General features: G+C 44.3%; 1 protein-coding gene across 1 annotated transcript in view; it reads right to left on the bottom strand.

Moving 5' to 3' along the window:
- Positions 1-13,998, bottom strand: part of Dgki (diacylglycerol kinase iota) — a 421,628-nt gene that overhangs the window by 222,909 nt on the left and 184,721 nt on the right. The window contains exon 6 of the mRNA XM_051174678.1: positions 7,261-7,326. Coding sequence (XP_051030635.1) covers positions 7,261-7,326 — 66 coding nt within the window. The remainder of the gene's footprint in view (positions 1-7,260; positions 7,327-13,998) is intronic.

The raw sequence follows: 13,998 nt of genomic DNA, 5'->3' as shown, positions 1-13,998 counted from the left end.
CCGCCCAAGGTCTACTCAGAGTCTTTCAGAGACACGGGTAAGAAGAACTCTCCACCACGGGCATAAATTCAGGTACAATTGGCCATCATGTTCATTGTCTAAAAATACAGTGTCCTGACATTAAGACATGTTAGGACTTACAGTGATATTGAATGGCTTTGCTAATTGGACAGGCACCTAGGGGGAAAAAAAGAAGTCTGGAGAAGAGTATTGTGAATAAAAATGAGAGTAAAACCCACAAAGATTGTTGTCTTGTATGTTAACCCCCCCCCTGAGCTCCTTGTAAGAGCTAAAATTGCAGATGTAACTCTTAGTACCATTGTCCACTATTATTGGCACCATTTGGTTCTAAGTGGATCACCTGCTGTAAGCATTGAGAGATGCTATGTTTAGGTCCAACAGTGTGGGCTTCCTTTCACCGAAACGAGCTAGCTACTGTCACTGCTGAATGTCACTTACCAGTGAAGGACACCAAATCTGAGTGATGCCCACTGTGGCGTCACCTCTCAAACTAAGTAACCACCAGTTACTTAGTAGAAACACGATGGCACTGAATCCTTTCTTAGAAAGAACAGCAATTCACCTTGACTGCAACCAACACACCTACAGTGTCTGGCAAGCCAGTGCCAGGCCGGCACAACACCGTGCCCGTCCAGAGAAAACATTTCAGGGAGATGGAAGCTCAGAAGTGGGAATGTGACCATGAGATACACTGGTCCTGTCCTGTCACATCCAACGCAGAAGCTCCTCAATTGACCGAGAAGCTACGGTCTCGTGAAGCTAAATGTAACAGAGATTGAGCTCTGGAATAATATCCTCCAAGTGCCACGCTCACACAGAGCGTGACCACTGCACAGAGCTGCGCCTCTATGGCTAAAGACACACAGCAGAAACGGAGAACAGAGAGCAGCATCGTCCTGCAGACACTTTGTCATCCTCCCACTCATAACCGGTTTCTAAGAGTCTGGGGTCACACAGAATACTAGCATCGTGGGACATAACTGGAACATCTCAAACCCTGAACTATCACTGCCTCTGTTCATTCAGGAGCTTTGTGTCAAGAGACCACCAGGCACAGAAAGGAGCAGCTCAGCTACATTGTGGAGGGTAATTGAACCTCATTATTGGGAGGAATGTATGGCTGTTATTTAACAACGGAGACTCGAAGCATATACCTGGTACCTGGGGAATCCTTTGTAACTCTGAACATTTTTCATGAGAGACAGAAAATTACAGCAGGCAAGACCCGGGATCAAACCACCCAAGGGAAGGGGCCCTGTTTCCCAGACACACACCAGGCAGGCCATCTACACCAGAAGGCCCAGTTAAGAGTGAGGCAGATCTACAGGGCCTTTGTTATCAGCACTGGACAAGTCCAGATCAAGATGGGAATGCTGTTTTTCTGTAGTTGCCTCTAGTCAGAAGAACTCGATGCATAATTCGGAATTACTAGACCTATACTCTAGACTTTTTACCAAAGTAATTGACCAATATTCCCTGGCCAACACTCCAGCCCACTTGGACATAGATTTAGACGTGTTTAAATGGATTAAGGTATGTGTTTGAAGTAGTTTTGTTTGTTGTTTGTTTGTTTTTGTTTTGTTTTTCCTAAGCTCCATTTACAAGAAGAACCTGTATTCCTGCTTCCCAACTAGCTATCCGGTGTACATTTCTCTGCTAGGGATAGGAAAGTTAGGAATAGCTTTATTGCTGTAGAGACAGACTGGTTTAAAAACACATGAGGAAAGCTCCCCTTAACAAGTTAATATGCCTCATGTGTGACTTCTCACCGGAGTTCATCAGACCCCTTTCTTTGTCAGTACTGGCATGGGACCCAGGTCCTCAGGCATGCTAAGCAAGCGCTCTTTCGTTGAGATCCGGCACATGCTGCTGTATTCTTTAAAGTTTATACCTGTTTATTTTATGTGTAAGAGTGTTTGCCTGTGTGCATGCATGTGCACCATGTCTGTACCTGGTGCCTACAGAGGTATCGGGGGCACTGGAACCCTGGGAACTTGTGCTCCAGGAGTTCATGAGCCATCATGCAGGTGCTGGGAACTGAACCTGTGCTCGCTGCAAGAGCTGCAAGTGCTCTTTACCACTGAACCACATCTACAGCTCCACATCGCTCTATTTTTTAATTGAAGGGGACTACGTATGATATCACTGAAGTGTCTGATGCTTCTAGATCTACACTAAGGCAGGGTGAGAAGTGTGTTTTCCTCAAAAAAAAAAGTTAAAAAATCAGTGACTTGCTTTGGGGATCTGTTCCTCCTGCTGGGCTGCCCCATCCAACATGAATAGAAGAGGAGGTGCCTGGTCTTACTGACACTTGATATGCTCTGGCTGGCTGATTCACATGGGAGGCCTTGCCCTTTTTCCGAAGTACAGGAGGAGGAGTGGATGAACAGTGACTGGAGAAGGCGGTGAGCTTCAAAGACCATAAGCGTGTCTTCCACAGCAGACACCGTGACCGTGACCGGCAAGCTGCTGCCCTCCCACTCTGCCGTCTGGTGAGCCAGTGGACTGTCTCAGGACGTCTCAGGGATGGGCAGTCCAGCTGGTATGGGTGAACGTGGTGGTTTCAGAACATCTTCTCATTCCCTTGGGACCTCATTCATTCGCTGGCTGTTCCCATGCCACAGCTCCTTTTCCCGTCACCTTCTTTCCTCCCCCGGACACCCCGTAAAGTAAATCAAGGGGTCTTACATGTTTGGGACACCTTTTGATCACTGCCTTCTCTGCCTTTCTCTCCGATTCTTATTCCCATTTCCGCCATTCTGTGGACCTCTGGGTGTGTTGGTTCCCTTTCCCAGTGTGGTAACTAACGACCATGAAACCAAAGGGTACATTCACCTGAGGGCAGCAGAAAAACCCTGAGCATCTTGTCTCCTTGCTTTTTAATGCTTTTGTGATGCACATAAAATGCAAAAGGCTGTAGATTTTGAATATACAATTTGATGAGCTTGGAGATAAGCACATACCTGTGAAACCAGGTCCATAAACTGTGCCAAAATAACATAGTCACAGCCTCCAAAAGCTTTCTCCCACCTGCTTTATTTTCAGAAATAAGAAAGCTTACATAAAGGCTGGGCGTGTGGCTTAGTGGTACAATGGTTGCCTAGCAGGCCTGAAACTCCAGGTTCAATTCCAAGCAGGACAAAAAGCAAGGAAGGAAGGAAGGAAGGAAGGAAGGAAGGAAGGAAGGAAATCAAGAAGGTTGAGAAAGAGGGAGGAAGGGAGGAAGCTAGCTTATACATGAGATCAACCCTCTCAGCAAAACGCCATGCGTCCAGCACAAACACTGTTGTCTCTGGGGAGCACACTACACAGTAGACCTCTAGGACTTGCTGGTTTTACATGACTGAGAGTTTGTAGCCTTTGACAGCAACCTCCATCTCCTCCTCCCTGCGTGAACCCGAATGATACTACACTAAGTGAGCCGGCCAGATGGCGAGGAGGGCACCATGGAACCATCTCTGCGCTGCACCTAATGTAGAGAAGAGGGGACCGGTGGCACCCTCCAACATCCCTTGCTCTCAGCTACAGGTAGAAAGGCCAGGCTTCTGGCATTTCTCTTGGCGAGATCCAAGTGCAGAGCTCAAGGCAGCTTGTACACCCTTGTTCTGTCTCCATGACCTTCCCATGGGGCTAGTGGTAAAAACGCCACTTCTGCTACAGTGGGACAAACACGCAGGCAGACGAACAACAAAATCCGCCCAGCCAGTGCACACAGACTCACACACACGTCATCCCAAACTCAGAAGAGCATGTGGGAAGCTGAGACACGCATTTTCAGATCATGCAGAATGGGGCGTTTGCTTCTTTAATGGAATATCCCCCCTCCCCCGATGGTTCAGGTGAGTATTTGCCATTATTTCTCAATCTATAATCCCTTTCAATTGTACCCCCACAGGATGTTTTCAATCACCCTCTCGTCTACCTATCACAAAAGTTATTATGTGCCCTTTAGGTATATTCTGTACATACTATTCCTCAGATTCATTTCTAATTACTCTTTGAAAAACAATATCCACTATAATCAGAGTGGCTTTCACCTTTTCCTGTTAGATGTACTTAACTATCTGAAGGGCATACATGGGAAAGCATATGGTCCTGAACAAATCAATCATACTGATGTGCCCCCGTCCAGTCAGAGGACCGAAAAGCATCAGAGCTCCAGACCCAAGCATCACTAAGTATCACTAAGCATGAAAAACTGCTTTCAAGATTTGATGCCTGGTGGCTGGCTGCTGAGATGGCTCAGTGGCCTCCCTTCCCAGCATCCACAGGGGGCTAACAGCTGTCTGTAACTCCAGTTCCAAGGAATGCGACACCCTTTTCTGGCCTCTGTGAGTGGCTACTTCATGCATGTGGTGTACAGACTTGAGTGCAGGCAAAACACCTACACATAAAATATAAATAATACTTTAAAATGCTATAAACTGTGCTTAAATACTTTAAAAATATTAAATATCTAAAAAATTGACTTACAAATTTTAAAAAGCAGCTGGGCCTTTTTTTGCATTTTTTAAAATTATGTTCTTGAACAAAGAAATGAAAGAGATATGCTTTCAGATTGTGATAGACAAACATGTCTCTATAGTCACACACTAGGAAGTAGGTTTAAATGCCTGGTATTCTGAAAGAATGGAGGGTCCAGTCAGCTAAACTCATTTCTATACTTTTCCTTTGCATTTTGACATTCTAAAGAACTTTAGACAACTAATTACTGAGTGTGTCTGGGTTGAATGAACACAGTGGATATGGTGGCGGATAGTTAGTTGTAGGCAGACTTAGCATCTATCCTGGCTTTAACCATGGATGCAGATTCTATATCCCATAATAAAGTTGGCCTTTATGAACTAGCCTTGGGCTCTAGTTTGCATTGGCTCTGGCCATTATTGACTGGAAGCAAATGGGGTATACATGTTCCTAGCTGTCAGGACATCTCAGCTGATGAATACTGTGGCCCTCACATGCTCTTGCTGCTTTGGCCTCCTGCCAACACTCAACTTTGGGAACCTCACCATCTCTTGTGGTCTCCACACCATTTTAAATATTTCTTTATGTCTCAAACACTCATCAGACTGGATGATTTGAATATGGTGTCTCATCTCTTTTCTGAATGCACTTTGCCTCTTTCCTAACACAGAACTCTGAATGACGATGTAAAACTGCACCGTGGTTATACACTTGGTGGGATGGGGTTCAGCTCATGTTAAAGAATTATGTGACTGCATCAGGGGCTCTCTGAGAGACCATACTCACACAGCCTGATGCACATTCGAGGCCCAAGAGAACACCACTCCAAATGTTTATTTTATTGTTGAATTAAAAAGCAGAAATTGAAGCCATTGATAACTCACTAACATTCCTTTTAAAATCCCCAAAGTTTACAACCTACCAGAAAACACAAGCAAAATTTTACGCACGTAAAGAAGTTTCCCTAAGTGAAGTGCTTCTTTTTTAACCCTATCCTAATGAGTAAGTTACAGAATTATGAAACACACCTACTCTGTATCATTTTCTCTCCTCTAAGTGCTTTCTCTCTCTCTCTCTCTCTCTCTCTCTCTTTCTCTCTCTCTCTCTCTCCCTCCCCCTCCCCCTCTCATATGTGTATATGTGGTATGGTGTGTGTGTGTACATGTGTATGCATGCCCCACTGTGTACAAGGGAGGCTGGGTAGGGTTGAGAATCTGAGAAAGTGTAAGAATTGGCAACAGTACTAATAGAAGTTCTGCAAAGCACCTAGACTTGATGTGACTTTTCAATGCCTTCCCTAGTAAATGGAAGCAGGCATTAGCTACTTTGCCTCTGGTCTAGTGTAGAAGCTACAGTCCACAGAGAGTTATTTATTATCCATCATGGAAACACACATCTAAAAGCATCCATTCATAACTGCCCGAGTCTAAGAATTTATAGGCAACAGGAATATAAGCATAGGAGATGAACACAACAGCACTATTTTTATGGGAACACTGTGTAATGGACCAGGACGTGTCCACTGATACCCATGCTGTTCAGCAAGCTGTGAGCACTTGTGGATGCTGCCAAAGAGCATGGGCCAGAGAAAGAAGCAAGGCCACAGCATCGTAGGGTACAGACAGTCCAGACCTTCCCTGCTAGCTGACTAAGCCACCATAAAAGGAGGCTACAAAGAAGGTGCAATATGGCTCCAGAGAATATTCTCCACAAAAGACATTGTGTTTATGGGTTCTCATTTAATGAAATTCCTCCAACTATATTGTGACCTGAACTGCTGAGTGGTGTGAGGTACAGAGTTCTCCAGGATGGTGCTTTTCCAGAGAAAGGAAAGTGTTGTGGGAATTCATCCAACCATTAGCTTACCCTCTTCCCTTACAGGAAAGTATTCACTAGGGCACCGCCACAGTCACATCCTGAACTCCATAACTAGCTACCCTGCCATCAGTCTCTTCTTCCACAACCTCTCCCCGTCCTCCCAAATTACATTGTTCTCTACAAAAGCAGAGCTCCCCTTGACTCCTCATCTGCTTATTATCAACACCGTTCGGTAGAATCCATGCGGAGTGTTATGGTTTCATGGTCCCAGCAAGGTCAGTCTTTGTACACTGGGAAAAGCTATGTCTCAAACAAGTTGAGGTCAGCACAATGGAAAACGTGCGGCATCTGAAGGCATTAGTCACCCTGTCCACGACCCTTGCCTCACCCCACTCTTGCAAGAATCCCTGACTCCTGAGGGCTGAACAGAAACACCACTGCAGAAAACATCTTTTGCCAGAGACTGGATGGCGTCTTAAGAAAGCAACACGTTTCTGGCTTCAGACCATGTGATATTCTAGATAGTTCTGCGTGATGTTCTGTGTCATGATATATATATGTGTGTGTGTGTGTGTGTGTGTGTGTCCACACTTGTGTATCAGCTCAGACACCCTCTTTTTTTACTTTATCTTTGATATTGCTGATCAAATGAATAGGATGGGCCAGTAACTGTCATGAAGGACTTTAACAAAATAGGCAAACTTCCTCTTTCAAAATTCAGTAGGTTCTTGCATCAATGTAGCCATCTCTCTGGGGGAAAAAATTCCTTTTCTTTACATTTTCACTGATTATAGAGACATCTAGAAGAGCTGAAAAGGAGACGTGGAGAAGAAGGCCTACGGGGGAGGCAGGGAAGATGTAGGAGACATCACATTTAGAGACAGAACTCATCTACCTTGGGGGCTTGTCAAGGCCTGGGGTACCTGCTGCAGTGGCCATGAGTGGCTGGGCCCTTACCTTACCACACTGCTTACATTTTCCCTCCTGCCGCCGCCTGTGGACCCAGTGATGACGCACGAAGTTCTGCGAGGAAACAGAGAAAGGAATAGGTTTAAATTTGCCATCCCTCGGTATCCATTGCCTGATGTTTAGGATTGTAGATTTCTGTAAGCTATAATCCAAACGCGGTAAATAAGGATCAGGATAAACAAATAGGCCGAATAGATGTTTATTCAGGGAGAAATAACTTACAACCTAGACAGATGAACACCAGGAAATCAACCCGATCCTCCCCCTGTCCGAGTCACACCAGAAAGAGAGAGCCTTTCTGGCCCCCTCCGATCTCCTTCCACAGGTCACTCCCCCCGGGCCCCGCCCCCCAATGGGCGGGTCGGGTGCCCGAGGCTAGCCACTACCAATAATCCAAACCCATAGAAGCACACAAACAAATGTGTGTGGGTGTGACTTGTTCAACAATATACACGAACACACTCAAAATAAGTGAAGTTCGCTCTCCGCTCAAAGCAGTCTTCCACACCGTACATTCCGCTAACCACCTCCTCCAGCCTCGCCTTTCCAGTGGTCTGGACACTCACTGCGCTTTCTACTAGAGAGGCCGGTGCAGATTTGTGAATGGGATGAAGCATCTTCAGCTGAGAGGTGGCTGTGGCTCAAAGAAGAAAGACCCAAAGAGTGGTGGTGAAGAGTTGAAGGGGAGAAGCCGATGGGGAAATCTCCAATCCAACCGGGTAAGTGAACATGCGATGCTCCATATGTGGGCATGTGCCACACTCTACTAAACCTTCTAGCTGCAGGGGACTTAAAAGATCCTACTCTCAGAAGCATCTCCTGATAGGGGACACTGATTTGAGAAACTGTCACTAGGTAAAGTGAAGGAAGAGAGACATCAAAGAAAAGAGATGCCAAGATGAGAGGATTGGCCTATGGATGGCAATTGTTCATACGCTACCCTTGGTCACCCTGAACTAGACCAGCTTTCAGTGTCGATCCTTATCATAAACTGTAGGAAAGCCTTTTTCATCAGAAGTGACATCGTCACTGGGGGAGACTCAAGCAAGTCAATCTCCTCTAGCTGCTAAAGTGCACTACAGGAGGGAGTGTCACCTGTAGCACTAAAGATAAAGAGAAGCTTAGTGCACCTCACCCCTCTTATGCCAACAACATGAAGTGCTTCCTTCCCTCCGACTCCTGCCCTTCCCTGGGAAAACACGCTTTGGCTGATATTACCTACCATGACCCTCATAGCATTTAGCAACAATCCATACAGTACTTTTAACATATAGTATAGGCACTGTTCTACATGGAGACAGACAAAGAAAGCATATTAGTCAAAATACTTTGAATATGCCTAATAGAGAAAGCTAAGCGGAGCTGGGGCTGGTTAATACTAGATTGGAGGAAAATACACCAGAGGGGAGGGGAGGGGAGAGGAGGGGAGAGGAGGGGAGAGGAGGGGAGGGGAGGGGAGGGGAGGGAAGAAGATGGGGGGTGGAAGGAGGGAGGCTGGTTAGTTATGTTGTCAAGGCATGAAATTCCAGTAATGAAATGACAAGACTACCTTCAACAAAATTAACACTTTTAATACTAAAATGTCACCTCTATTTCTCTTAATAATATCAAAACACTTTAAACATAAGGTATAACATGGCCCCCGGAGGGATAATGGTCTTTTGATGACAGCAAGATCTAGAAGTACAGTGACCCCAGGGTTCAGCGGCATTTCATGTTGCTCTTCTTTCTGCCACCATTCAGTAAAAGAAAAACACAATTTTACATCGTTCCCAGAAAGAAGAGCCCAAGAGCAGCTAACCCTTACGAAACAGTCCTTCACACCTGTTTTTGTGTGGGGGAAGTTTTATTAGAAAGGGGTGGGAGGGGGGAAGGAAAGAGGAAAGAGACACAGAGGCAGAGGGAGAGCAGAAGAGAAGAGGGGACAGGAAGAGCCCTGTCTGCTTCAGGGGAACCGTGGGGGGGGGGGAGCAGGAAAGAGAAAAAAAACGTCCTTCACACTTTTAATAATACTTTATATGTAGTAGTTGTTTCAATCTTCATGAGAATGATAGTGGCTAGAGATACTTCTTAGCAGGAACGTACTGGAAAAGTTCCGGAGCTGCTAAAGTACTGAAATGTCTTAATTTGGGTCTAAATTTCAGCTCAGGGTACCCCTAACCCCCTGCTTCCTCTTCTGCTGCTATAGCCATGGCCGCCATCAGCCTGGAAACCACGCCCACCTCCTCATTAGTAAGCAATCAGAATGTAATTGAGTGGGTGATCTAGTACCAGGGTCCTCTCCCAATGAGAGCTCCTCGGGTTACACGAACAATACTAATGACTCTCCCTGAAGAAGTCCAGAGGACTGGGCTGGTACAGACGATGCCAGATGCCTGTGTGAGCTTCAACACCCACATGGACACTGCCTGCGGTTTTCAAGACAGCAACTTCAAGAATGTGCAGAATTGCTGGTGTTCATCCCATCAGTGCAGAGCAGAGCCTACACTGAGGCTGAGCCCTCGGCCTCTTGTAGAGATCAGTACCTCCTTATGAATAGGGACTGGGAAGGGCAGGAGTCTCTACCCACTTCAGTATACCTCAACTCACACTACTGTACTCCACCCCCCGAAGACCTAATTTTACTTGTATATAGAAAGGTCACTTAAAATGTAAGCATAAAAGCAAAATTCCCACTCACTGGCTGGGAGATGGCTTCTCCTCCCACAGGGTCTCTGCTTCTCTTCTCTGAAAGATTAGAATCACCACTTCCTCACGACACTCCAATAAACAATTGCGATGAGAGCAAGGAGTGGAAATGTTGGATATATATAAAAACGTCAAATAATAATTAAAAGGCATAGAAACATTTACTGCGAGTTAAGCAAAACCAGAAGGAAACATTGAACACTACCACTGATGTTAAGACAAAGTCTGTACTCGGTGAGATTTCAAATCATTTGGTGACTATCAATTTAAGAAAAGAAATGTCGGGAGAATTGGATGCAATTATCTATGAGAAATCACAACTGACTCATAGGATCATTTGCCTAGTGAACGTTACATTCAAAAGATTAAACCAGTAATTCCTACAAACCAACAGTGACTTAGAAATGAGGTGGTTGACTTGATCATGTGTACCACAACATAGACCATTTGGCAAACAGGTTTCTGGCACCCTGAAGCTCAGTTCATTTATGATGCAAAAAGAAAATCCCAACTTCATGGAAAATGTGACTTGATGTGACTCGACCGTTAGACCGTTAGACTTTACGTGACTCTACCATTAAATATCACTAAGATTACCCTTCTTTCCAAGGAGTAGGCAGGAAACTGATGAAATGGGGGTGCAGATAAGTAACTGATTAAACTTATTAAAACTGCTATTACAGGAGAAGCTGACAAACTTCCTGAGATTTTTAGCTGTACGGTTTGAGATGTCATAATCCTTCTGCTGGGAGTTCTTCTTGGGCCAAATACAAATATATTCTGCAACTTAAACATAATTGCAACTAAGTGGATAGTCAATAAATGTTTCCTGGATTGAATATAATCCTGAGCCTTATTTATTTGACAATTAAATCATGTGGTTACCACTTGGGAGAAGGAAGACCATCAACTGTCTTCATCAGGAAGGAAAAGAAAAGCCATTACCATCACATCACTATTATTTTCGAACCCTTTTTTGCCCAAGGACTTTCAATTTTCATACCATTTTCTTCTGAATGTGATTCGTGTCTTCTAAATCATTAGACCGAAATCAGATTCTTCCCACATTTTTCTTTAAACGCTTATTCAGAGCTCCTGAATTGTTTGGCTGAAATTAAATTTTTCACAGTGTTCTTTATAAGTCATATATCTCACATTGGCGAACTGGCGTTTGATTTGAGATCCTTACACTACATATCTGACTGTTGACATATTGTTGTTACAAAGGCCAACAAACACTTCTAAGACAATATCTTCTTATTGTCCATCATAGTTTCTGAATTATTTATATGCCACTTCAAGCCCTGGGCAAAGAAAAAGCTATTACTTATGGGTGTTAAAATATCAATGATACATTATCTCAAGGCTCATATTCAGAATTGGGAGCAAAGTACATAATATAATTGCTCAGTTACTTTCAAACAACCAATTCAACTCAAAATATGGTTCACTGAAATGCTTGAAAAAAAAATCTAAGAAAATCATAATCCAATCTATCTATAGATCATGAGTAAGAAAACTGACCTCACAAAGGCACAGCATAGGAATCCAACAAATGCTCATTAAGGAACTGCTTTACAAAGTAGGGCTCGGTGACCAGCAATCTTGAGTCTGCAGACTCTTACCAATTAGTAAGAAAAAAAAACAAAGGTGGATTTGAGCTCAGGTCAAACTCAGTCCAACAGGAATATTCTTTCACTTACATTAAATGATGAACTTAAGTAAGTCGACTGAGTCACGGTCACAAGTTTCATCTTCAAAAACCCTTCATAAACCAAGAGTTCTGATTAATTTGGCAAGAAATGGACCTTCTTACAAGTGCATGCAGGCAGCACATACCCAGTGATTACTTGGTCCGTCTATGCCCTGGCACAATTATGTGGGGACAAATTCCATGCATAATCCCTAGGGTTTACACTAGTGCAGAGAAACACTGTCAGACAAGCCAATGGCAATGTGAATAAATAATTATGACACACGGCATGACCTGAGTGAAGAGGACAAGGTATTTAGCAAAAATGATTAAGCTTGCTCTTCACAGGGGTCAACAGTGAAAAGCTCTGGGTTACCCACAAATAGTCATATATGGATATTCTAAACCCAGAAATGGTGGTCAGGAAAGGAGGGTCAGGGGGATGGGGCTGTCATCTATAAGACTGATGCCTTACCAAAGGGACCCCAGACCTTTACTTTCCTTCTTTCTTCCATGCAGTGACAAAAAAGGCAATACTCTGGAACCTCCAGGAGAGCTCTCACCATGCTGCTCCATGCCGCACGGGCACTCTGACCTTGGACTCTCTAGTCACCAAAGGTGTTTAAAGGACAGGCTCTTTGCTGATAATGAAACAGACAATGGTATTTGGTTATAGCAACCAGGGCTGACTAGGACAACCTCTGAGGATGTGAAGGTTGAGCTGAAAAGATCTGGAAGACTGTCATGGAAAACATGAGTGTCCAAGAGTGGGGAAAAGCTTGTCACACACCTCTGGAACTTAGAGAATGTCCCTTTGCAGGGAACTTAGAGAATGTCCCTTTGCAGCTGGAAAGGGCTGAGACATATTGCAAGGTCAGATTACACGGGACTTTGGAAAAAGAGAAATCAGCGGGAAATGCCCTGGTCTGATTGCTAGAAAAAAAACCAAAAAACAAAAAACAAAACAAACAAACAAACAAACCACGACCATTCTCCCTAAGTCATGGGTAGGTGGGAGGAAGTAACGGGAAATCATGGAGAAGCTACTGCAGCGGTCTTGGTGGGAAATATCCATACCTTAGTCAAAGTTGCCGATAGCAGGCATGCAAGTAAATGGATGGATGTGACATACATTTATAAATAAAACTGACTTGACTGACAAATGAGCAAAAATCACTCCCCCCAGTGTCTTCAATTGGGCAGCTCATTTTATAAGGTGAAAATAGATGGGGGGGGGGATTATTTTATGGTCTTGATAATATTTTGGGTTTTGATCTATTGTATTTCAGATGACCATGGCATATTTAGCGGTCATGTCAAAGGGTGTAAACTGGAAATAAATGTAAAGGCAGGGGCTGTCAGCTCTCCTGATGACAGCAGGCAGAGGCTAGAGAATCCTGACAAGTGCTAGACCCAGGGGACCTGCAGGGATGCAGAGCCTGGAGGAGGGACACTGAAATCAGACAGCCAAGGTCAAGGAAGGGGGAAAAAGTCCAACCCAGATGAAAGAGCTCTGCTGGGAGTCAGGAAGAATGGATTGTGTGAATGTTCTGAGTATTCTTGAGAGATTGGATCAGGACAGAAAAATCCTACTGGATTTCCTATGATCGCTAGCAACAGTTTCAGAACACCAACTGAGTAAACTTAGATAAGAGCAGGTTAATGTGCTAAAAGATGGCATACTAAAAATAATCCATACAGATAACGGTTTCTGGAAGCTTAGCCATGGACACTGAACTGAACGTCAGAGCGGCAGCTAAGACACAGTGGGTTAAGGAATGCTAGTGTTTTTCTTTTTGAATTTCACAACACTTTAGTTGCTGGAAATATTGGAGATAGGGCAGGTAGAGGTTGAAAGACGGGAAAGGAAGAGCGATCAAGTCCTTGACAAGACTTTTGTAGAAAGTCCAGTTTTAGAGGAAAGAAGTTATTACAGCCAATGAAAACATTTTTTCAGACTTGCAACAGAGACATTTTACATATAGTTATAGCTGAGAGAGAGAGAGAAAGAGAGAGAGAGAGAGAGAGAGAGAGAGAGAGAGAGAGAGAGAAGCAGGAAATCAATGGTAGATACATACATCCTTCGGTCAGAAGTTCGGTCCCTCCAATTTAAGAACACAAAAGTGCCCCTGAGACCTTCATAAGGGAAACGCCTTCATTTGAGCTGTCCCTGAGTGACCTTCCAGAAAGCTCTACAACTCAGCAGGATAGCACTAAGGGCAGAACATATGCCACCACGTTTCTACACGCCCCTCACCCCTTGTTGCCATACTGAACAGTGAGAGAAACCAACTCATTGGAGGCTCGTAGTTCCTCTCCCACCACAACCACCTCCAACCTTCCCC

This window comes from Phodopus roborovskii, unplaced genomic scaffold (assembly GCF_943737965.1).
Source record: "Phodopus roborovskii unplaced genomic scaffold, PHOROB, whole genome shotgun sequence".
NCBI lineage: Eukaryota > Metazoa > Chordata > Mammalia > Rodentia > Cricetidae > Phodopus > Phodopus roborovskii.
The sequence above is the reverse complement of the archived record's forward strand: the minus strand, read 5'-3'. Positions and strand labels throughout refer to the sequence as shown.